Genomic DNA, 21125 nt, shown 5'->3' on the forward strand with positions numbered 1-21125 from the left:
AGGCAAATCCTGGTGTCCTCTACTGAGTTGTTGGTGCCCTGCTTTGCTTTTGATGAAGGATCTTGTTTTATAGATAGACAGAAAGGCTGCAGAAAATATTTGGCACTATCAGTTTTCCTTCCTGTTTTCTCAATAAGTAGTTATCAGGAGAAAAAAAAAAAAAAGGAGATTGGATTTTATTACACTAGTAATAGTTTTATGACTTTCGAGTGAGAGCACTGCTTTGGTTCTTGTATCTGGAAACAATTCCTTTGTGCAGCTGGAAGGGTGGTAATGCTGTGGTGCTGGTAATGCTCTGATGATTCTGGAGAGTGTTTTGATCGTTAATTTACTGTAGTTACTGCAGCTCCCAGCAATAGTCCATGCAGAAAGGCAGCTATTCCTGTGGAGCCAAAGAATTGCTGCCCCTTGATTGGTATCAATTTTGGATGGAGAGGCATGGAAATGGCCTTTGCAAAGATGAGGAAAGCTGTGCTCACTGAGTGGAGGTTGGGCAGAAAACTGTTTGTGCATTCCAGAGTGGCTCTTGGTTCTTGCATGTGTGAATTGCACTCAGTAGTGCAGTCTTACTGAAAAAACTCCAGGGTTTGGTATGAAATCAAGACCAGAACATGCACAACAAGGATGCTTGCCACAACACCCAAGCTTTCTCTGCACCTCTTCCAAAATTAAGATCCTTTGTGTGCCTTTATTCCTTTTCCTAGACAGGAAAGAAGAATAATTAAGAATTTTTGTGTGTATGTGCATTTCAGATTGTGCAGTGAATGTCCACAAGAACTGCAAGAGTTTGCTGACTGAATGCAGCAGCATCAGACCCAAGGTGGGCTTTAACATTTGTTCTTCTTTTATAATAACAGGGCTTGACATGATAAGCTTAATTTATGCAAATGGTTTAATTTACATCAGTACAGAATTTTGCCCTACATCTTTGAGGTATGAAGTAGTTATTAACTTGTTATTATAGTAATTAATGATAATGTGTGGAGGGAAAATAAAGTGAAACATTTTATTGCTATACTGTGAATTCCTTAGCCTGTGTCCCAGATCTGTGACTAACCCTAAGAGTGCTCAAACTTTTTGGGGAATATAATTGAATTATATGGAATATAATTCAATTATAGGGAATTATTAAATTATAATTTGAATGTTGTGCCATCTCAAAACTGATGGAAGAGCATGAGGGGTGGAAGGGAATTTGATTGTAACAGTTGCATTTTATTTCTAAGCTGGAAAATGCAGCATAAATGGTTTCATTTGGGAACTGTGATGAACTTGGTCTTGCTATGCTGTTTATTTTTTTATCTCTGTCACCATGGTGCCTGTGATTGCATGTAAGGTCACAGGTTGTTTCACATAGATGTCTATCTGTTGGGTTTTTTTGTTCTGCTATTGGTTTTGAAAATCATTTCCTCCTGCTTATAACTAATAATACTTGAGGGAGTTTGAGTTTGTTTTAACCTGCAAGTGCTGATGATTTCAGAGACTGATAGCAGATTAGGGAGTACTGTGAGGGGGGAAAAGAGAGAGCAGAGCAGCTCAGACCTGGGCAATTAGAGGTTAGAGGAAGTGTGTTCAGCCATTGGTGATATAGAATGTAACTCTTCTGAGGGCAGAAATGTTCTTGTGGGGGTTTTGATATATAATTTTAAACATCTCAGGGCATTGTGAATTTTCCTTTTAAACCGAAAACTTCACTTGCTCTGATGCTTTCATTTCCACTCTTCACCACCACCCAGAACTTCATGGTTGAATCAGCCCTGACAAACCACTCCTGCAGAGAGCAGAGAAGGAGTGGTGGCACAAAATGGGGTGAAGAATTCAGTCAGAAATGGGAACCCCAAAGGGAAGCTCCCCAAAAGTAATTTGTTACAGCCTGTATTATTTGTTTATTTAACTTCTTTGAATCTTGGATAACTTGTATCTCAGTAGGTTTTAATATCCTAGTGTTGCAAGAAGGACGAGGTTTAGCAAAGATTACCAAAGATGCAATTTGAAATGGACAGCCTGAATTTTGTTCAGAGTGGCTGAATTAGTTTAGTCAGTATTGCTAGGAACTAAACTATAGCAAAGTGAAGACTGTCAACATGAAGGGGTTGCTTTCATCCCATAAATTAATTCTCATAGCTTCAATTCAGCTGTAGTTTCAGTTTTGGTTCTATTTCAGCCTGATTTATACTTTGTGGAATTTAATACAAAGTGTTAATGTCTCTGTCATTCGTCTGACACATGAAAAAAATCAAAGCTGTTATTGTGTTAAATCTTTTATATTCTCAGTGAACATCTTCACTTACAGTTAATGCTATAGGATAGGAAAAATATGATTCATTTTGGACTGAAAGTTTGGTCTGGATATGTAAGAATATTGTATTTTTTCCTATAGCAGAAAGATTTGCAGCACAGACCTTCTGGATCTCCACAAAGTTCGCCCCAGTGCATTTCCCCAGGTTTGTACTAAAGAATGATTTCTGTGCTCAAGGCTTATCTGTTCAATTGCATTTTTTTTCTTTAATATGTTTTAAAGGCTATACACGGTGTGTTATTGAAGTATAGAGAAGGTCTCTTTTAATAAGATGGTTTCATTTTTTTTTCTATTGGGAATGGCTTAGAGGCTCCTAGCAATCTCCTGTGTGTTTTTATCTTTTTATCTTTTTATTTTTCTTTATACCTTCTTGCTGTGTAACCTCAAAATATCATGGTGAAAAGGGATCAATAAGCTCGTTTTTCATTGATTGTCTATTCTCTGGCCTCTGAAAAGACTAGAACTGTGAACTTTGTTTTACATCAGATTTTCATAATTGTCTATTTAAAACTTGCCTGCAGCTAGTGGTTGCTAGAAATCTCTAAGACAAGCTAGCACTAATGGTCTAAACATAAATCTTTGTTGAAATAAAATGAGGAAAAAGGATCTGGGAGGAAAAAAAACCAAGAAGAAAGAGCATCTGTACTGCAGCATAGGCTTTGAAATATCTTTTTGCTCCTGGAAAAGACCATCCCAGTCACATGTGTATTAAATGGCATTTTAATTTTACAAGATGTTACAAGGGGTGCATTAACAGAGCAGGTGAGTGTCAAACACAGCTGACTTGGATGTCTGAGCATCACTCTGGGTGTTTCAGGTGTTTTCAGGTACCATTTGCATTGCAAGGTGTCCTCTTCATTAAATGATTCTTCCCAAGAGGCAGCACAGGGGATAATTGTTATAAGGAGATAAGTGGCTGCTTGCATTACCCAGAATGGGTTTGTGCATTTAGGAGAAAGTGCAGAGACTAAAATAGGAAGCAAGGGCTAATGAAAATGGGAGCAGTTGTCTGTAGGGCTGGTCTGTGTGAGGGGAGCAGCGATCGATGTGGGGCACAGCAGTGTGCAGACAGTGCTAATTGAACTCAGAAAATGGCTTGTGGGCTGTGCAGGCTCTGCTAGGCAGGCAGTACTCATTTTCCTTAGTCAAAAGCAGAAGCTGGAAATTAAAGGAACAGCTAATAGCCTGGCCATTGTATGTTACTAGCCACAGCATAGCCCTGCAGACTGCATTGCCCAGCAAAAAACCCCAAAGATATTGTCTCAATGTAAAAGAAAAATTAATTTTCAGAGAGGTGTAAACTGTTTTGTGTGTCCCCATCCCTGTACCCTTGTTTTGCCTCTGGAGATTTTTCGGTCTGGCCTATCCTTGTGTAAAAGAACTTTATGTTCCTGGCTTGTGGAGCACAGAAAGAGAACTTGATGGCAAATAAGTTCAATAATTCCCCAAATGGAAATGTAGGGACATTGGTTATTAAGCCTCTGTTTAAGAAATCTGACTGGGCAAATCTTTCAGATATTTAATTAGTCTCTTTTTGGGGCTCGAAGGGGATGGAAAGGACTCAGTTTACCCAGTTTGTTGTAGACTGACTATGTACTCTGTGTGTGTAGCTGGGAAGTTTCAAACCCAAACTGTTTTTGGGAAAAGTATTTCCAGCAGGAAAAGATGTGGTGATATAATTTCTATTAAATGTCATTGATGAGACCTCCCTTGCAGCCCCAAAACAATTCTTCTGTCAATGAAGATGAAATGAGAGACAAGCAGGTATAGAGCAGGGATATGAAAAAATGTGGCAAAACCTGTTTCATGACAAGAACCACAAATACCTTGATTTAACTGTGCTTCACTGAGAAGGCAGAAGTGGGAGAGAGAATTACTAGTGAAGGTACACTAAGGAGGGCAGGCTGAAAAAGGGGAACTTTTAGGACTGGGTGGACACAAGTGTTTTTACTGAAAGAGTGATGCATAAGCTTTATCTGGGAACTACAGCAGCAGCCTCTGGTCCTGCAGCAGCCTCCTGGACATGGGACTGGGAGAGGAGCTGGGTCTGTCCCTGCAGTGACAGAGCCCTGGGTTCAGGGATCCTTGAGATCCCACTCCCATGTCCTTAAAAGCTCTTTGAAAAAGGGCAGCTACAGACCTTGTCAGGGATCAGTTCTAAAGTTTGTCTGGCTGAGTCTTCATCTTTGACTGCCCTGAAGTTCCTTTTTTAAAAGGATGTATTTTGTCTCCCGTTCCTTATAATTTATTACAGACATTAGTACTAAATAATTGTATCCATTTTTTATAAGTCTATTACAGGCTTCCACATATTGTGTAATAGTGATTAAAGTTTCAAATATCTTTCCAGTTCACAATCTGTCTAGATTTAAAAAGCATTAAAAAGCTGCAGTATTAAAATTAAATTTAGCTCAGGTATCTATTATGTGCAGTGTGTGTGCATGCAGATAAAAATTGCTGTGAGCAGTAAGGATTGCAAAGAACTTGTGGGTTTTTTTCTGTGATCTCTGATTTTTCTTGTTTGCCATGAAATGTTCTGTGCCCTTATACGGTGGGGTGTGAATAATTGTGTGTAGGTTCTGGTGTTTTACTAAAGGAGAAGATACTTTGCAATTTCCACACTAAATGGGCACAGTAGGGACCAATTTCCTGCACTTCAGACCTGCTGATTTAGCCAATACAGTAAGTTAAGTGGCAGCTTTACATTTCTAGAAGGATCACAGGTAGTATAAAAACAGAGCATCTCTGGGGCCACTTTACTGTGCCAGGACTGAGGGCAGCCAGTGGCGAGCATGGGGAATACAAATTCAAAAAGCAGCGGCAGAAGCAATGCGATTCCAGCTCACCCCGAGCTGTCTTTTTGTGGTTCCTTTTCAAGAAAATGGAATGAGAATGTTTTTTTGGACAACGAGCTCCTGACATCCAAGATCCTGTCAGTTCTCCGGCCGCATTCCGAGCGAGGGCTGAGAGCAGGCGAGCTGCAGTGCACGCCTCATTTTCTGAGTACCAATTCCATTTTTGCCTCTTTAGCCACTTCTCTGAAGGAGCAGCCCCGAAGTCTTCTCCTGGGAGCGGATGGCACCCCAGCACTGTCCCGGAACCTCGGGATGACTATCGCCCAAAGAGGACATTCCCAGCCTTCACTGAACGCTGCTGGAGCTGTTAATAAATTTGGGTGAGTAAAATGCTTCTCTTCTAATCCATCCCCACCTCCCCAGTGTGAAAAGAAAAACGAGAACTCATGTATTTTTTTCAAGCTATTGAGCATTTAATTCTGAAAGTTTTTTCCCTGACCAATGTTTTTTTTTTTCTTTTTTTTTTCTTTAGTCCCTCTGTCCTGTGTCACAAAAAATATTGTGTAAAATAGTGCAGTATTTGAGTGTTTCTGTCTAGGTTATGGTTTTCATGGATGTATTTGTTTCAAGAACTGCTGTTAAAGTCAGTGGTCTCATCTGAGTTCAGCTATTCTAGGTTGGGCTGGTGCCTGGTGTAGGAGGCAGCAGTGTTTTAAATTGCTGAATATCTTCATTTAAATAGTAAGCAAACTCAAGGCTATCTGCTGTTTTAAGTGGCTATTTACTTTTGATGTGCCCTAGTTATACTCCCTTCCCAGTGAAAGTGCCCTTTGTACTCTGAACTGGCTGTGCCTTGTCACCAGGTGATGTCCTTGTAAACTGTCATACCAGAAGTTACAAGCTTTGCTCATGCTGCTCTAATTAAACTGCAGTATTTCAGCGTTGGAGTTGCTAAATTGATTTAACTGTTTAAAGAGTGCAGTGATATCTTTTATTTATTTATTGTAAGATAATTGCAGTGTAGTTTAGATGATTGTTAAAGAAGTTGGATTTTTTTTTTTAATTGTTCTGGTCTCATTTCTTTGGCCATTTAGGCTAATTTCAGGAGACATGGATGAAGGGGATTCAGGCTTTGTAAAATTTAAGCAGACTTCAGATGATGTTATCTCGCTTGCACCTTCAACAGCAGACTCCATTTTTCTGGAAGGTATGGAATTTCTGTGCTTTTCAGGATTGTTATGCAACTTCTCCCACGGGTTTGAAAGCAGCATTGAGTTGTCTTTTCTTCTTCTTGTTGTTACTGCTGGTAAACAGGGATATGATGAGAAACAGTTTAATAATAATTGAAATTGAATGTGCTTTTGGTTTAGATGCATATTCTGTGTCCCTCCGGAGTGAAATAGAAACAGATGCTCATGAGTTTGAGGCAGAGTCTTGGAGTGTTGCAGTGGAACAGCCTTATGCAAAAAAGCAAAGGAAAGATGTTATAAAAAGGCAAGATGTCATCTATGGTAAGAGTATTTGTTATTCTTAAAACTTCTATTTCATAGTGCCGCTGTTGTGAAACAAAGGAGAAATCATTTTTGTGGGTTCCCATTTTGACTTGTGTTTGAAAACTAAAACTGAGTGAAAGTTTTCGAGTCTGTTACCTGCATTAATATATGTAATTCCTTGTGTGAATGCCTTTAAGCATCCCATGGGTTTTAGCAGGGCTCTGTAAGCAGTGAAGCCCAGCTGTACAAATAGGGAACAGCTCAACTGTCACTGGGAGATGTCCTTAAAGAAGTAGGGTCAGTCGCTGCTGGGCTGGGACATTAGCAAGGCAAATTTAGGAGCTTCATGGGTGATGCAAAGACTGTAGTGGAGAAGATGATTGTGGCTTTCAGAGCCTGCTCTTATATCTCACTGCACAGCACATAAATGACTTTTGATTTTATTTCTGTATTTCACCTTGCCCAGAACTAATGCAGACTGAAATGCACCATGTTAGGACACTGAAAATAATGCTGAAGGTGTACTCCAAAGCCATGAGAGAGGAGCTGCAGTTCTCAAATGCAGTCATCAACAAGCTCTTTCCCTGTGTGGATGAGCTGCTGGAGATGCACGGGCAATTCCTGCTCCAGCTGAAGGAGAGACGAAAGGAATCCTTGGAAGAAGGCAGTGACCGAAATTATATAATCCAGAACATTGGAGACCTCTTGGTAAAACAGGTGTGAATTAAATCCTACCAATGATGTTGACACTATAAAGCTTCTAAAAAGCTACCTGTGAGGGTAAAATTATGTGATGCAATGATTGATTTCATCCTGGGTTTATGGTTCTCTTCCCAGTTAATGTGGGAGCATGACTCCCAGGAATATATCTAGTCACAAGTAACATATTAAATGTTCTTTGGGCGTGCACATGTACACCTTGTGGGATATGTGACTTGTTTGATTCTACTTTTCATCTATTGCAAGAGTAAGGTAACATTTTCCTAGTGTCCATTCCAAACTTGGTTCTCTTTCAGATAAAGCCAGACTTCTTCATTCTGATCTTTTAAAAATGCAGTCAGGATCCTTTGAACTTGTGGCAGCTTTAGCACCATTCTAGCATGGAATGGATGCAACAATTTCTATCATATATCATGACCTTTTTTTTTTTTTTTTTTGCCCTTCAACTTTTACAGTTCACAGACTTTTTAAGTGCAGAGATCCAGAAATCCTTTTTAAAAATTCTCATAATTACAACCATCATTTAATATTTGGTTATCTTGTGGTATTCCAAGCCCCCACATGTCGCACTGCATAAATCTCTGATTTCTGGTACAGAAGAAATTGAAATACAGGCGAAATGTTTTAGAAACTGTGTTAAACCTGGAGTTTATAGTGGAGATAGGTTTACTCTGAATGATTCATGTCTTTCATAATTCTATTTCCAATTAGTTTTCAGGTGAAAATGGGGAGAGAATGAAAGAAAAATATGGTGTGTTCTGTTGTGGACACAATGAAGCTGTTAGCCATTACAAAGACCTGCTCCAAAGCAATAAGAAGTTCCAAAACTTAATAAAGGTAAAAAATTAACCAGGAATCTCCTATTCTGACTATGCAAGATATACTTAGCTGCTTTGGGGTTTGTTTTGTACTTGAAGATCCCTCAAATGTGAATGAGCAGGGTTAGAGACATATTCTCATTATTTGGTGGGTTGTGAGCTTCTTGTATTTTAGATCTTTTGAGCTACTTGGAGACAAAACCACAATTAGCAAGTGTTATATTTGAGGCAGGCTCTTGGGAGCACCCAGGACTGGGAAATAGAGTATTTGTTCAATTCAGGGCTCTGTCCTGCTGTGTGGCCATCAGGATAAATTGGTTTGTTAATAAATTAAATCAATGATAAGTGCTGTTGATGAGCTGCTGTAGAAAAAGCACGGACTCTTAGTCAGGTTTTGCTCACGCCATCACCTTTCCAAACCCAAAAGATTGGCTCCAGGGTGGTTTGCTGCACACTCTAACATGCAGTCAATGGGAAGGGCTGAAAAGACACAGCCAAGTGGAAGCTGTAACCTGAATCTCAGGTGGCTTTGCAGAGGCCTAAATAGTCTCATTTTCCAGTCACCAGTAAGTGATACTGTGTGAACTTTCCAGCTTAGCTCTGTACTTACAGCTCATCTTAGCCAGGTGCCTTTAAAGTGGGAGCCCTTCACTTCCAAGGAACTAAATAAGTGACCAGAGTTTTAAACCATGCAGCTTCAGTCCTTGTAGAGAAAGATCTTGGTACTGTGTTCTCCAGCTGCCAGGTGTGTGCTGTGCCTGCAGTCAGATTAACTGCTGCTTTACAGTCCTCCATTTCTAAACAGGAATGTGTTTCTGTAGGTCAGGCTGTTGGGGAGCATACAGTGGTAAAAGAAATACTTAATTCCTTCCTTATTGATCTAATTTGACTGGTAGGTGGTTGGGTCTGGTTTTAAAACCACAGAACTTTTCTATGTATTTAAGGTCTGACCCTGTTATAAAGTGTGATCAGTTAGCAATAGGCAGTCAGTTCAGACTTGGAAGTTTCCCTGATTGGCTCCACATTTAGTTAACAGTAGTTGAAAACAGTACCTAAGATATTTTCCAGTAATAAAGGCAATTTTTTGCATACTTCCAGGATTTTTGCTTTAGTAGAAGAGTGCAGCTAATTTCATGGTGCTGTGTCTAATGTGCAGAGGTGTTTTGGGGCAGAAGGCATGTGAATGGAGAGGGAGTTAGAAGAGTACAGTGCACAGTGGGTGTGACAAGTTTCTCTTGTTTTCTAGAAAATTGGGAACTCTTCCATCGTGAGGAGGCTGGGTGTTCAAGAGTGCATCCTCCTGGTCACCCAGCGCATCACCAAGTACCCGGTCCTGGTGGAGCGGATCATTCAGAACACAGAAGGTGGGGATGGTTCCTGGAAGCCTCACAGTTGTCTGTTGGTCCTTTTTCTGCCATGTTTTGCATGTTCTTACCTCAGACAGGCTGTTGCCTGCTTTCTCACTTCTCTTTTGGCTGATGGTGCCAGATCAGTCTCACCTCAGAGAGTCAAGAGAATCACAGAATGGTTTAGGTTGGAAGAGACCTTGAAGTTCATCTCATTCTACCCTCTCCCATGGGCAGGGACACCTTTCACTGTGCCAAGTTGCTACAAGCCCATCCAGCCTGGCCTTGGACACTTCAGGGGCCCAGGGGCAGCTACAGCTGCTCTGGGCACCCTGTGCCAGGGCCTGCCCACCCTCATAGGGCAGAATTTCTTCCCAATATGCCATCTAACCCTGCCCTTTTTCAGCTTAAAGCCAATCCCCCTTGTCCTGTCACTCCAGGCCCTTGTTAAATAGTCTCTCTCCATCTTTCCTGTAGGTTCCCTTCAGGCCACACTTGGATCGCTCTGAAATTTCTATTCTCCAGGCTGCACAATCCCAATTCTCCTAGCCTCTCCTCAGAGGAGAAGAGAAGCTTTTAAAGTCTGCAGCCACAAACCCATAGTAGTTAAACCTGTTGGTTCATTTGCTTTTCAGAGCTTTAGGTTATTATATTTTATGTTTAAATAAATAAAATTTTATAATAAAATTTAAAAATAAAATTGTTTTACTGTTAGGTGTCCAGTATGGAACCCTTATGCCAAATTACATTTGGGTGGCTCATGTCTTGTATTCCAGAGTTGAAAATGTGGCTGACTGCTTCTCTTTTCCCTTAGCTGGAACTAGAGATTACGAAGAGCTGACCCAGGCCCTTGGTTTAATTAAGGACACCATCACCCATGTAGATGCCATGGTAAATGAGTGTGAGAAGGGGCAGCGACTCAAGGAGATCATGCACAAAATGGAGCTGAAATCATCTGGGAAATGCAAGAATGGGCTTTTGTTCCGGAAGGATGACATGGGCCAGAGGCGGCTCCTCCTGGATGGGATGCTGTACTGGAAAGCTGCATCAGGGAGGCTCAAAGGTACAGCACCAGCAAGGGCAAAAACACAACTGGGAAACAAGATTTATGTGGGGTTTTTTTTTTAGTAACTGTTTATTACTGATCGATTTGGTATAAAATAAGATGACAATAACTTACTTGTTTAATAGGATATTGGAGGAAATAGCACTTGTTCTATTCTTGGCTTGTCCAATAAGCATCTCTGTAATGGTGCATGATAAGTTCCTTATGCTGTTTGCTTATTATCTGGCTGGTCTGCTTTCCAATTCAAGAGGGAAGTCTTCAGATGGATGACAAAGCTTTGAGTCATCCTGACTTTGTCTCCTGTGGAAAGGCATTATCTTGTGCGAGCTCTGCTTCACACTTTGCAAAACCCTTGTCATGTCAACCGCATGACACTTAATTCTGCATTTGCCAGAAAATCAAAGCAGTGGCCATCAGGGAATATTTGAGCAGCTTCATTGCTCAAGTGTTCAAGGAGAAGCTTCAGTGGCACAGAAAGCGCAGCCGGGAGTAGGTGGGACCCTGAGTGGCTGCAATTCCAGAAGAATCTGCTGTTGAGAGGGATGTGTTCCCTCTGGAGTGCTGGAGTCCATGTGTAGGATGTGTGTGTGGGTGTTCTCAAGCTTTAAATGAGCTCTGTTTAAATCAGCTGCTTCTGCATGGTGCAGCCTGGCTGGGGACAGCCCAAGTGGAAGGCAGTAAAGACCCAGTATTGCAAATGCTGGCATGCTATTCCCTGGCCTACAGGAAATAAAAGTTAAGTGATTTTTGAGTCTGGACTGGTCTTTCTGCTTTGAGATATGACTTTCTTTCCCTTTTTGTCTCTTTTGTTACTGTAGATATTCTGGCAGTCCTGCTCACTGATGTACTGTTGCTCTTACAAGAAAAGGACCAAAAATACACATTTGCATCCGTGGTAGGTGTTGTTCTCATTTAATACATGCACTTAGAGCATTTGTGAGTGACAGTAACTACAGAAAAAACACAGGATTGTTAGATACTTGTTATAGGAGATTCAGGAAGAAAATTAAGTGAATAAACCAGCCAAGTATTATGGAATCACTTTTTCTGAAGCAGTTTTGTTACTTGTTGAATCCTTTCTCCACTCTCCCAGTGCAAAACAGTATTTCCTTGCATTGGCCAGTTGTAGCTGCCACATCTCCCATGGCTTTCACTGTTTCTCTTCTTGTGCTGTGCCTTTCCTTTTCACTGAACTGTGTTAGGCTGAGGTTTTGTACACAATCTCATGGACATTGCATGTGGTAGAACTTTCCTTTGAAAAACACTTGCGAATAAATCCTGCTTCTGTTTATGTGCAGGGAAAGAATCTGCCATCTCAGTTAGGGACGTGGGAACTGTGATCATACTGCCCTGAGATTTACTAGGGGCAGAGAACTTTCCTGAAATACATGGAATGAGCACTAAATGCAGATGTTATTGCTGCAGCACTCCAGAACATTCAGTGAATTCACTTGCTTTTCTAGGGCATTTCCACAGGTGTCCTCAGAGAAGTTAATTCATACATTTTGTCCTGATCTAGTTCACTGATGGCTGTTGTAGAACCTGTAACAGAGAAACTCTTTTATGTAATTGTTTTCTTGGATGTATTTTTTTTCCGAGACATTGATGTTAGAGCTGAATTCTAATGGCAAAGCTATTTTGGTAGCCTCAGGGCTGTACAAACAACTGCTTTTCAATTACCCTGCTCCTAATGCACAGAACAGGGTGCTGTGTGGTGGATTTTTTTCCTCTCTGGAAACGTGCTCTACACTTAAAGTCTGACTTTTTTTTTTTTTTTTTTGCGCATCACTTTATGTGTACAGTTCATTTGAAATTTAATATCAGTTCTCCATAAATAAATCAAGTGAGGGAGCAAATGGATCTGTTCAGTGATTCTGTTTTTCCAGTGACCTCTGTTTGTGGCTGGAATTGCAGTACAGCTGCTCAGAGAAGCTGGCAGAAGCTGGTGTTCCTGGTGTTTGCTTCACACTTCACTTCTCTTATCATGGCTCTAGATTATTCTGTGAGGGTTCAGCAGTTACAAAGAGCTACTTTATCCTGGGAAAGAACTTTCTAGGCTGCATATGTTGGAGCTGTGCTGTAGGAAGCCTAGACAGGTTTTTAGTAACTAATATCCCTCCTGTAAATGTGTTTTCACTGCAAAGGCTGACAGCCAATCCAGTTAATCCTCATTATACAATACACTACTTGTCACCTGGTGTCATTTTATTTTTTATCAGGGCCTGACACCCTCTAGCACCTCTGTTTTATTTCTTTTGGAGCCAACTTAAAACCCCTAACACTTCCTCCTGTTCTCTTCTTTCAGTTCACAATGTGTCATTAAGGTTTTTGTTTTCTTTTTCAAATTTTGGGGTTGCCTCCTTTTGAGCAAAATTTTTTGAGCCTATTCTTGACTTCTGGGACTCAGTGAGAATCTTTAAATTGACACAGGCTTTGATGTTCAATCAGGTATCAAGACCTCTTGTTTCTGACTTGTACATTCTTAATTCCATATTTTCATTGATCAAATGACAAAATCAGAAGTGTCATGTGAAAAGGTCAGAGTTATTTCATGATGTTACAGCTCCTGGTGGCTCTGGATAAACAGGAAGAGGGGGCAGCTAGGAAACACAATTCCTGAAGAACAGATCTGATGTACTGTATTTTATTTTACAGGACTCTAAGCCACCAGTTATCTCATTGCAAAAATTGATTGTGAGAGAGGTAGCTAATGAGGAAAAGGCAATGTTCTTAATTAGCGCTTCCTTAAAAGGACCAGAAATGTATGAAATTCACACCAGTTCCAAAGAGGAGAGGAATTCCTGGATGGCACACATCCGCAGGGCTGTGGAGAGGTAAGGGAGGGGGAAAAACAGGAGCCTGATTTCTTGCTTGTCTTCTACTCACAGGTGTAAATTTATCTTTAAAATCCATTTGCCTCTCCACAAACTTTCTTTGTTAAGACTTCAGTGTGCAATTCTGTTTGTGTTCATTGGGAAGAAACCGTTGATGAAGATGAAATAAAAACTAGTCAAAGACTTTATCCTGCTTTTATTTAAAAATAAAGGCTCATTGATGTCAAATGCAACAGTGCTTTGGAAAAGGGAGGAAGATTGATAAACCAGGATAAACCACAACTAAGGCAAAAGCTTCAAGTTGAATCCTGAGATGGTTTTAAATTATCTTAAATGCAAATCGAACATAAATCTGTCTTTCCCTTTGGACAGCTGTCCTGATGAGGAAGGAGGAACATTTAATGAACCTGAAGCAGAGAGGAGGCAGGCTGAAGCAAGAGCTGCAAAGTTAAAAGATTTTCAAGGTAATGATTTAGTTATATATTCTACAAATTGCTTCTCAGCATTATTTGTGATTTATGGCTGTCTTAATTCTTTATCAAGATATGATCAAGTTTCTCCTTCATATGTCCTTCAAGGTGGTGTAAGATTCTGTAGAACTAGTGGCTAAAGAAGTCTAATAAGCTTTGTCTGCTCCATAAGTTTTCTCCTTAACTGTTAATTTTATCTCTGCGTTTGATACTCTGGTCATAAAATGAATGATAATCTCCCAAATTGAACACGGTTCTGTGACAGTGACAAGGAAGGCAGGACTGATTTTGTTTCTTCCTTCAGAGCGTTTGAACATGAAAGATGACCTGATTCTGCAAAGTCTCACTGAGAAGCAACAGATTTATCTGGAAATGTCTGAGGTGAATGGCTTTGAAGACCATTCCCAAGGATCCCGAGCCAGGCTGCTTCTTCGGGGGGATATCTCAGACAATCTGCAAGGAGAGGCCATTCTGAAGTCTGCAGTGACTGAAGGTGAATGGAATGTGGGAATGTGTGGGCATTCACTCAGGTGCTGGGGTGGGGATAAGCACCCAGGATCTAAGTACAGGCCCTGAAAATCATCCTGTAATAACATAATGCTTTTATGTAACACGGTTCAGACTTCCTCGTTCTCAGAACCAGTCTGCAAGAAAGGTGAAGTGCATTTGTGGGTTTAGGTAGAAGACCTGCACAGCTTGGATTGTCTTATTTTTAAGGATCAACAAGTGGAATCTTAGGATGAATCTGTTCAGAAAGGGTAACAGTGTGCTCTAATAACACACAGTCCTGAAATGTAATATTATAGGAGTGTTATCTATTAAAAACAGCCTGTCTAAAGATAGTATGTTTAGAAAGAAAATAAGTCCAAACATAGTTTCTATTTAGGAAAGGAAAGAAAAAACAAACACTCAAGGCTTGATAACCTTATCTTGCAATTAAGGAAGAGCTCATGTTCATATGAAGAGCCTGTCATGCAGAGCTACTCACAAAGGAAAATCTGTCTGTACTGGAGGACATCTCACATTGCCTGAACTTATAGTGGACTCATTAGCATGATAACATGTATTCCTGCATAGACATGGCTGTTTACATGACATGTTCTCCTCTTCCCCAGCTGAGAATCTCCAGGACTTTATCTTCACTCACTTTGGCAGTGCATCCTGTCAGCCTGAGGATGGCTCAGGACTCCCCCGGAGAGCAGAGACCTTTGGAGGATATGACAGTAGTCCCTCAATTTCAAGTAAAAGTAAGAAAGGGAACACTCAGCATTCTTCTGACCTTTTTACTGTGGTTCCTGTACACAGAATAAGAACAAGGAATTGAGGCTCTCATATAAAGAAGCTTCCCCAGGCTCTAAAAAGGAAGATCAGAGCAAATCTCCAGCATGTTGGATCTTTTGCTCCTGATACAAACACTAGAGAGCAGACTAGGGCTCTCAGTGTTATGCTGAGGGCATTACTGTAACCCATTCTTTATAACTACCACAGTTCCATGCAGAACTTTAATTTTGTTTAAAAAAAAAAAGTAAGCCTGACCTGAAAACCTGGAAAATCTGAATTCACTTGTCTGCTTTCATTATGTCATGAGCACTTTTTTCCACTTTGTATCTGCACAGTCACTAGAGGCTTGCTGAATCCTTAGGTAATATAAATTGTCCTTTTGGCACAGATGATTTATCAGTTAATTAATGAAATAAGAGGAAAGACCAGATACTATTTATCTCCATTTTTGCTTCATGCATTAACTGAAAAAGTGAATGGCCCTTATTTCACTGGTTGTTAATCTCTAGAGCACTTTCTGATGTCTCTGAAAGGCTCCATACAGCTGTCATGTACTTTTTACAAGAGGGGTTCATCTCCCCTTACCTCCTTCCACACTCACAATGGTGCTGCAGTGACTGCAGTATTCCTGCTGACCAGTATTCCATGTCATGAACTTGCAGTTCTTCTGGGAGCTGATTATTTTCATACAGACATTGTGGTTGCTTCACTTAAAATAGTGTAATGTAATTTGAACTTACCCTCCCTATTTATCTTAACCTGGTCTTCTCAAGTTTTATACTTTTTTGAGCAGCCCTATGTGTCACTGTGCCTGATCTTCCATTTGGGATCAGCATGGAGAAGCCATGCAGTTGCATTTTGGTTCAAAGTCAGCATGTTTTACTGCTTGCTCTGGCACTCACTGAGTTATCCCAGGCCCGGTGCTGGTGTGAGCTTCTCATACTCCTCTCCTCTTTCAGGTGGCAGGAAGAGCAGTGGTGGTGACCAGAGGCAGTGGGACTGGAGAGGCCCTGCACTGAGTTCAGATGTGCAGCTCCATGACCCCTCTTCTGATGCAGAAGAAGGATCTCAAACTGTATGTTGAGCTTATGAGGAATTTAAATGCTTTTCCTTGTGTTTCTCATCATGATAGTGGTGCAGAACAAATCTCACAAAGTTAAAGTTGTCATAGCTGGCAGGGCTGGACTGGAGCAGCTTTATCTGTAAAATTACTTGACAGTAATTGTGGGGCAACTTGGTAGCTCAGCACTTGAGAGGCAAGATAATTTAGTTTACCATTTGCTCTTTGATGCTGTCCCATTAACACAGGCTTTAATCACCACACTGCTGTTCAGCTTGGCTTATGAACTTAGTATTTTTGATGTGTGTCCCTCAGTGCTGGGAACAATCCCAGCCCTTTCTGGCAGCACTGCCAGTGCCCAGCAATTGTCCCTAGCACAAATGTTGGTTTTGTGTCTCTTACAGAGTGATGGGACGAGGCTGGATGACAGCAGTGGTGTTCAGCCCACTGTAGAGTCTCAGGTATGTTATTTCTGCTGTTAAGAAATCCAATGGCAAGTAACCTTAGTGTAATAATAGCATGAAATCAAACCAAACCACCCCCAAAACTCAATGTTTGTAATGTCTGTGGAACCCAACACATTAACAGCTCACTGGCCAAACTTGCTTCTGAATCCTGTGAGGTCTGTACCTGTGCAGTGATTCAGTGCTGGGGCACAGGAGGAAGTGATGGTTAAAGAGCTCAGGTGAAGAGAAGATGATGAAGACGTCTCTGTGGAATCCCAGGGAGATTTGCTGGGCACTGATTCATATCTGCATAAGAATAATAAACTGAAATTCCTTGTGCCTGCATATTGCCTTTTGCTATGCTAGAGTACTCTGGTGGCCATGCTTCCATTGTGTGTCGTTTTGTACAGATACCATGCATTATTTTCACTGCTAAAAAACAAAAAAATAGTCTAAAGCCTCAAAACAGACCTCTGCTCAAGTGCCTGATGTTTTTTCCTCCTCTTCAGCTTGTCCAAAGGATACAGACGCTGTTGCAGTTGCTTTTCAGTCTTCAGGTAAATCACTATTTACTATCCATGAGATTTGTTAAGCACTAAATATAATAAAATATATGCAGGTGTGGGGAGGAGCTACCTTGAAAATAACCCCTAAAGCTGGAGTGAAGTGCAGAATTTAGACCTGAAACTCAAGGAAACTGTGCCTGGTATTTTGGAGGAAGTGTTAGAGCTGTTGTCTTAAGTAATTATTTCCTTTTTCCTGCTCACTTAATTATTTCCTGCTTTGAGCTCTGTCTGCTCTTGGTGCTTATTGTTCATAGAAGTGTGTATGAATTAGTTGTTTTTACTGTTACCTTGTAATCAGCAATATTTTGACTGGTTAGATTCAGAGTAACAATTCCAGGTGCAAAAAATGTCTAGTTTGACACAGATAAACGTAATTTATTTGCTTGGCCATCTTCAATGTCGTATCAGTCACCATGGGCTGCACGAGCTGGAATTAGGATATGCTCTGGAAGAAAAAGACTCTGTAGCCTCACCTGGTAGATGCTGTCGTCTCCTGCTTAGCTGTGCATGTTTTTTGAACCTGGGTGCCTCACGCTGCACTTCTATCCCCTCCAGGCTGTGATATCTCAGCAGGACAGCTACATCGAGGTGCAGCGAGCCACCATGGCAGACCGGGAGAAGCAGTACCGGCTGCAGTCCACCCGGGGGAATCTGCTGCTGGAGCAGGAGAAGCAGCGGAACTTCGAAAAGCAGAGGGAAGAACTGATGAACGTCCAGAAGCTCCAGAGCCAGCTGAAGCTGGAGCAGCAGCGCCTGGAGCGGGAGAGGAGCCGGCAGCAGAGGGAATTCGAACTCACGGAAGCGCGGCTGCAGGAGCACGCGGAGGAGATGCGGCAGCTGCAGGAGAGGCTGAGCCAGGACAGGGAAGAGCTGGAGAGGCAGAGGGAGGCCTATCAACACGACCTGGAGAGGCTGCGGGAAGCCCAGAGAGCTGTGGAGAAGGAGAGGGAGCGCCTGGATCAGCTAAGGAAGCTGAAGAAGCAGAACACAATGTCGAGCACCTTCTCCCCAGAAATGGGCCAGGTGAGGGATTGGTTTTCTCAGTTTTATTCCTTTTTACCCCCTTGCTTCTGGATGAAGGTTGCACTTGCTGCAGCACCAGCCTGTTTTTGCCTTTTGCTGGGCTACTCAAACCATCACCTGAAGTAGCTGGTGATGGCTACTCTCAGAGAGATCAGAGCTTGGCAGTTTCCCAGCGTCTGTGAAGTTCCACCCAGATGTCTAGCAATGAGAATATATTTTAAAAAGATAGAAATGGAGAATAAGTTATTTGCAATTGTGGCTGACTGAGTAGTTTTCAAATTCAGGAACTTGCAGGCAAATGATTGCAGAAGCTGTGCTACATCAACAGCATTTTTTACAGTTGATTTCAAAAGATTTCTTGTGCTTTAAACAGAAATTTGGAGGTCTGATTAAATTGGTTCATTGAAACATTCTGCAAGTCCTACTTTCTCTCTGCTCTGTCATCACCCCATGTTGTCCTCTTTCCTAGGTGCACTGTTAAGCAGTTTGGAGCTGCTGATGTTCTTTTCGGTGTCTGGGGACTTACACCTCGCTCTTCTTTCTGTTCCCCAGGAACCTTTAGGCTTTGTCTACCCTGTTCTGCTCTGCACTAGGTCTTGGGGCTGGGAATGGTCTCTCCTCCTTGTGCTGGAGAGGGTGAAAATCCCCATTTGACCTAGAATGCCTTTTTCCTCTTGCAGAGCCAGATGATCAGTCATTCTATCAGCTTCAACGGAGAAGGGGTGGAACCATCTGCAGCTGGCTCCAAATCCTCAGTGAGAGTGAGCTCGGTGGCCGGGCTGGAGTACCTGGAGCGGCCGGACCTGGTGCGCAGGGACAGCACCACCCTGGAGAACCGGCCCTCCCTCAAGAACGAAGTGCCAATTCATCTCCTGAGTGCAACCAACCAGATCCAGAAACCAGCTGCAGTCCAGCAGCAGATCCCCACCAAGCTGGCCACCTTCACAAAAGGAAGCAAGGAGAAAGGTGGCAAGAACAAAGCATCTCACAGGACAGACAGTTCAGGTATTTGTGATTTTAAGTCCATTTAAATGCGTTTCTAATCTCCACCAGGATCACAGGCAGACAGAACCCTGCAGTTAAACCTCTGTATGAAACCCAGAAATTAATATGCTACAAGTTATTAGTGTGTTTGTTGCAGTTAAAATCTCTTAACCTCCTAAAATCCTGTTAGGTGTTCCATGTCTATGCTATTTGAATTGGAAATAAAACCCAAAGGGATAATGTTGAAAACAGAGTTGTGTGTTCCAACACAACAGAATGGTGGTGAGAGGTTTTAAACCTGGATGTAAAGTCTTCTTGTCTAACTTTAGTGTTAAAGAAAAAGAGCAAAACCCAAAAAAAAAAAACCAGAAAAAAAGAAAGGAAGCTGTTGTGCATGAGTAAAATGTTTTGAGGCTGGCTTAGCCTTTTCTTGCTGCCTGTCCAGAGTTGTAGTGACATTGAATGCAGTGCTTTTCTTAGCACCAGTCAGTCATTAAATACAGATCTCCAGGCCAAAATTGAGATGCTGTGTGTGTTGTAGAGTTGAAAGGGGCTAATTTTGTCACAAATAGAGGCAAGTAAAAATGCAGTCACCCTGTCCTGGTGTAATTTATGCTTCTAAATGCTGGGTACTGGAGTAGTGATCTTTGCCAATGATAGACACACTAAAAACCATTTTATCTCTACCACTTAAGTAGCCCCACTGCCAGCTTAGGGGAACAGCCTGTAATTTTAAGTAACAAAATTATCTTTTTAGCATTGTGCCAGATTCAGACTTGGCAAGCTTGTCCATCACTCTGCACTGCCGCAGAGGACTCGGGGCCAAACCTGACAGAGAGATCAGGGGAGTGGTTTTGGCACGTTGCAGAAACATCTGTCTCTGTTGTGCATAAAGTTTAGTGCTTTTGCAAACTTGCTTATGGTTTTGCACATAAATGAAGCCTGTATCCTCTTACCCTGCATAACAAATGCTGGTAATATAAAGTTCTAATGCCACATCTCCCCAGTTTATTTCTAATAGCTCTTACATAATGGTCTCTGCAGTGGAAATTGACTTAATGGTGTTTTTCTGTAATTTATATGAAAGGTATAAACCACTAATATATTGGTCTCTATTCTCTTGTGAGCATTAGTGGGCTTGTTATGCCCATGTGTAGATTTTAGAATAAAATGGAACAAAACTTTCTGTACCAGAGGCAAAAGGCTGTGTATTGAATTTGGGTTTTGTGACATGTAAAGAATGTGTATTGAAAGAGAGAAGTTCTTTAGATCCAGAATAGCTATTTCATAAACTGCTTTCATTGTTGAAACTGAGAAACTGGGAGGCTGTAACACCAGAATCAGTGGGCTGTGCTGCTGAGCAGCTGTGAGACAGATGGAGAGCAGAGACAAAAGTTCTTCACAGCTCTGCGTTTTAGAAGTAGCACAAATGGCCATTTGCTATTTGAATTCTACACACAAAGATATTTTTTCCCCTCTCTGCTGTGCTTGGTGATACTGGGTTTTAAATCTGAGATTGTCAGGGTCTGCCAGTAACTGATCTAGAAGTCTTAAGGAAAAGTATTCATAGTTTAAGCAGCTGAAGAGAAAATTTAAGTAGGACCAGCTCTTCGTGGTTTTGCAGCTTTCTTGGGTGTGTAAAGGTGTCAGTACAGTGGCCCCAGCATGAAGCAGTGACATTTGTGAAGTGCTGCTCGTCTCAAGTACTAATTTGTGAAATATTTTGTTCAGCCTCTGTGGATCAGAAGCAGCTGCTTCCCCCCAGGCTTGCTGGACGAGAGGAGGCTGTCCTGAGAGGCAGGCGGTCAGCGAGCCCATCCCTCCCAAGCAGCCAGACCCCTGCATTCCAGCCAGGTATGCCTTGGCCAACCTGCTTATCTGTGGAGGTTCCTCAGGCTCTCTCTGCAGTGTCATGAATATGTCT

At 41.6% G+C, this 21125-nt stretch overlaps 1 protein-coding gene across 7 annotated transcripts in view; it reads left to right on the plus strand.

Moving 5' to 3' along the window:
• ARHGEF18 (Rho/Rac guanine nucleotide exchange factor 18) overlaps nucleotides 1-21125 on the plus strand; it is a 50713-nt gene that overhangs the window by 24692 nt on the left and 4896 nt on the right. For 4 of the 7 annotated variants that reach the window (XM_072919421.1, XM_072919419.1, XM_012571251.5 and 1 more), the window contains 20 exons: nucleotides 753-820; nucleotides 2381-2444; nucleotides 5330-5474; nucleotides 6189-6301; nucleotides 6465-6605; nucleotides 7054-7304; nucleotides 8019-8144; nucleotides 9372-9489; nucleotides 10286-10534; nucleotides 11356-11432; nucleotides 13193-13371; nucleotides 13744-13835; nucleotides 14146-14334; nucleotides 14957-15088; nucleotides 16082-16197; nucleotides 16587-16643; nucleotides 17138-17185; nucleotides 17750-18217; nucleotides 18898-19222; nucleotides 20933-21055. In XM_072919421.1, the coding sequence (XP_072775522.1) occupies nucleotides 753-820; nucleotides 2381-2444; nucleotides 5330-5474; nucleotides 6189-6301; nucleotides 6465-6605; nucleotides 7054-7304; nucleotides 8019-8144; nucleotides 9372-9489; nucleotides 10286-10534; nucleotides 11356-11432; nucleotides 13193-13371; nucleotides 13744-13835; nucleotides 14146-14334; nucleotides 14957-15088; nucleotides 16082-16197; nucleotides 16587-16643; nucleotides 17138-17185; nucleotides 17750-18217; nucleotides 18898-19222; nucleotides 20933-21055 (3081 nt within the window). The remainder of the gene's footprint in view (nucleotides 1-752; nucleotides 821-2380; nucleotides 2445-5329; nucleotides 5475-6188; nucleotides 6302-6464; nucleotides 6606-7053; nucleotides 7305-8018; nucleotides 8145-9371; nucleotides 9490-10285; nucleotides 10535-11355; nucleotides 11433-13192; nucleotides 13372-13743; nucleotides 13836-14145; nucleotides 14335-14956; nucleotides 15089-16081; nucleotides 16198-16586; nucleotides 16644-17137; nucleotides 17186-17749; nucleotides 18218-18897; nucleotides 19223-20932; nucleotides 21056-21125) is intronic. The other 3 variants (XM_072919420.1, XM_030256530.4, XM_030256531.4) reach the window with 1 other exon arrangement.

Source organism: Taeniopygia guttata, chromosome 28, assembly GCF_048771995.1.
Source record: "Taeniopygia guttata chromosome 28, bTaeGut7.mat, whole genome shotgun sequence".
In the NCBI taxonomy this organism is placed as follows: domain Eukaryota; kingdom Metazoa; phylum Chordata; class Aves; order Passeriformes; family Estrildidae; genus Taeniopygia; species Taeniopygia guttata.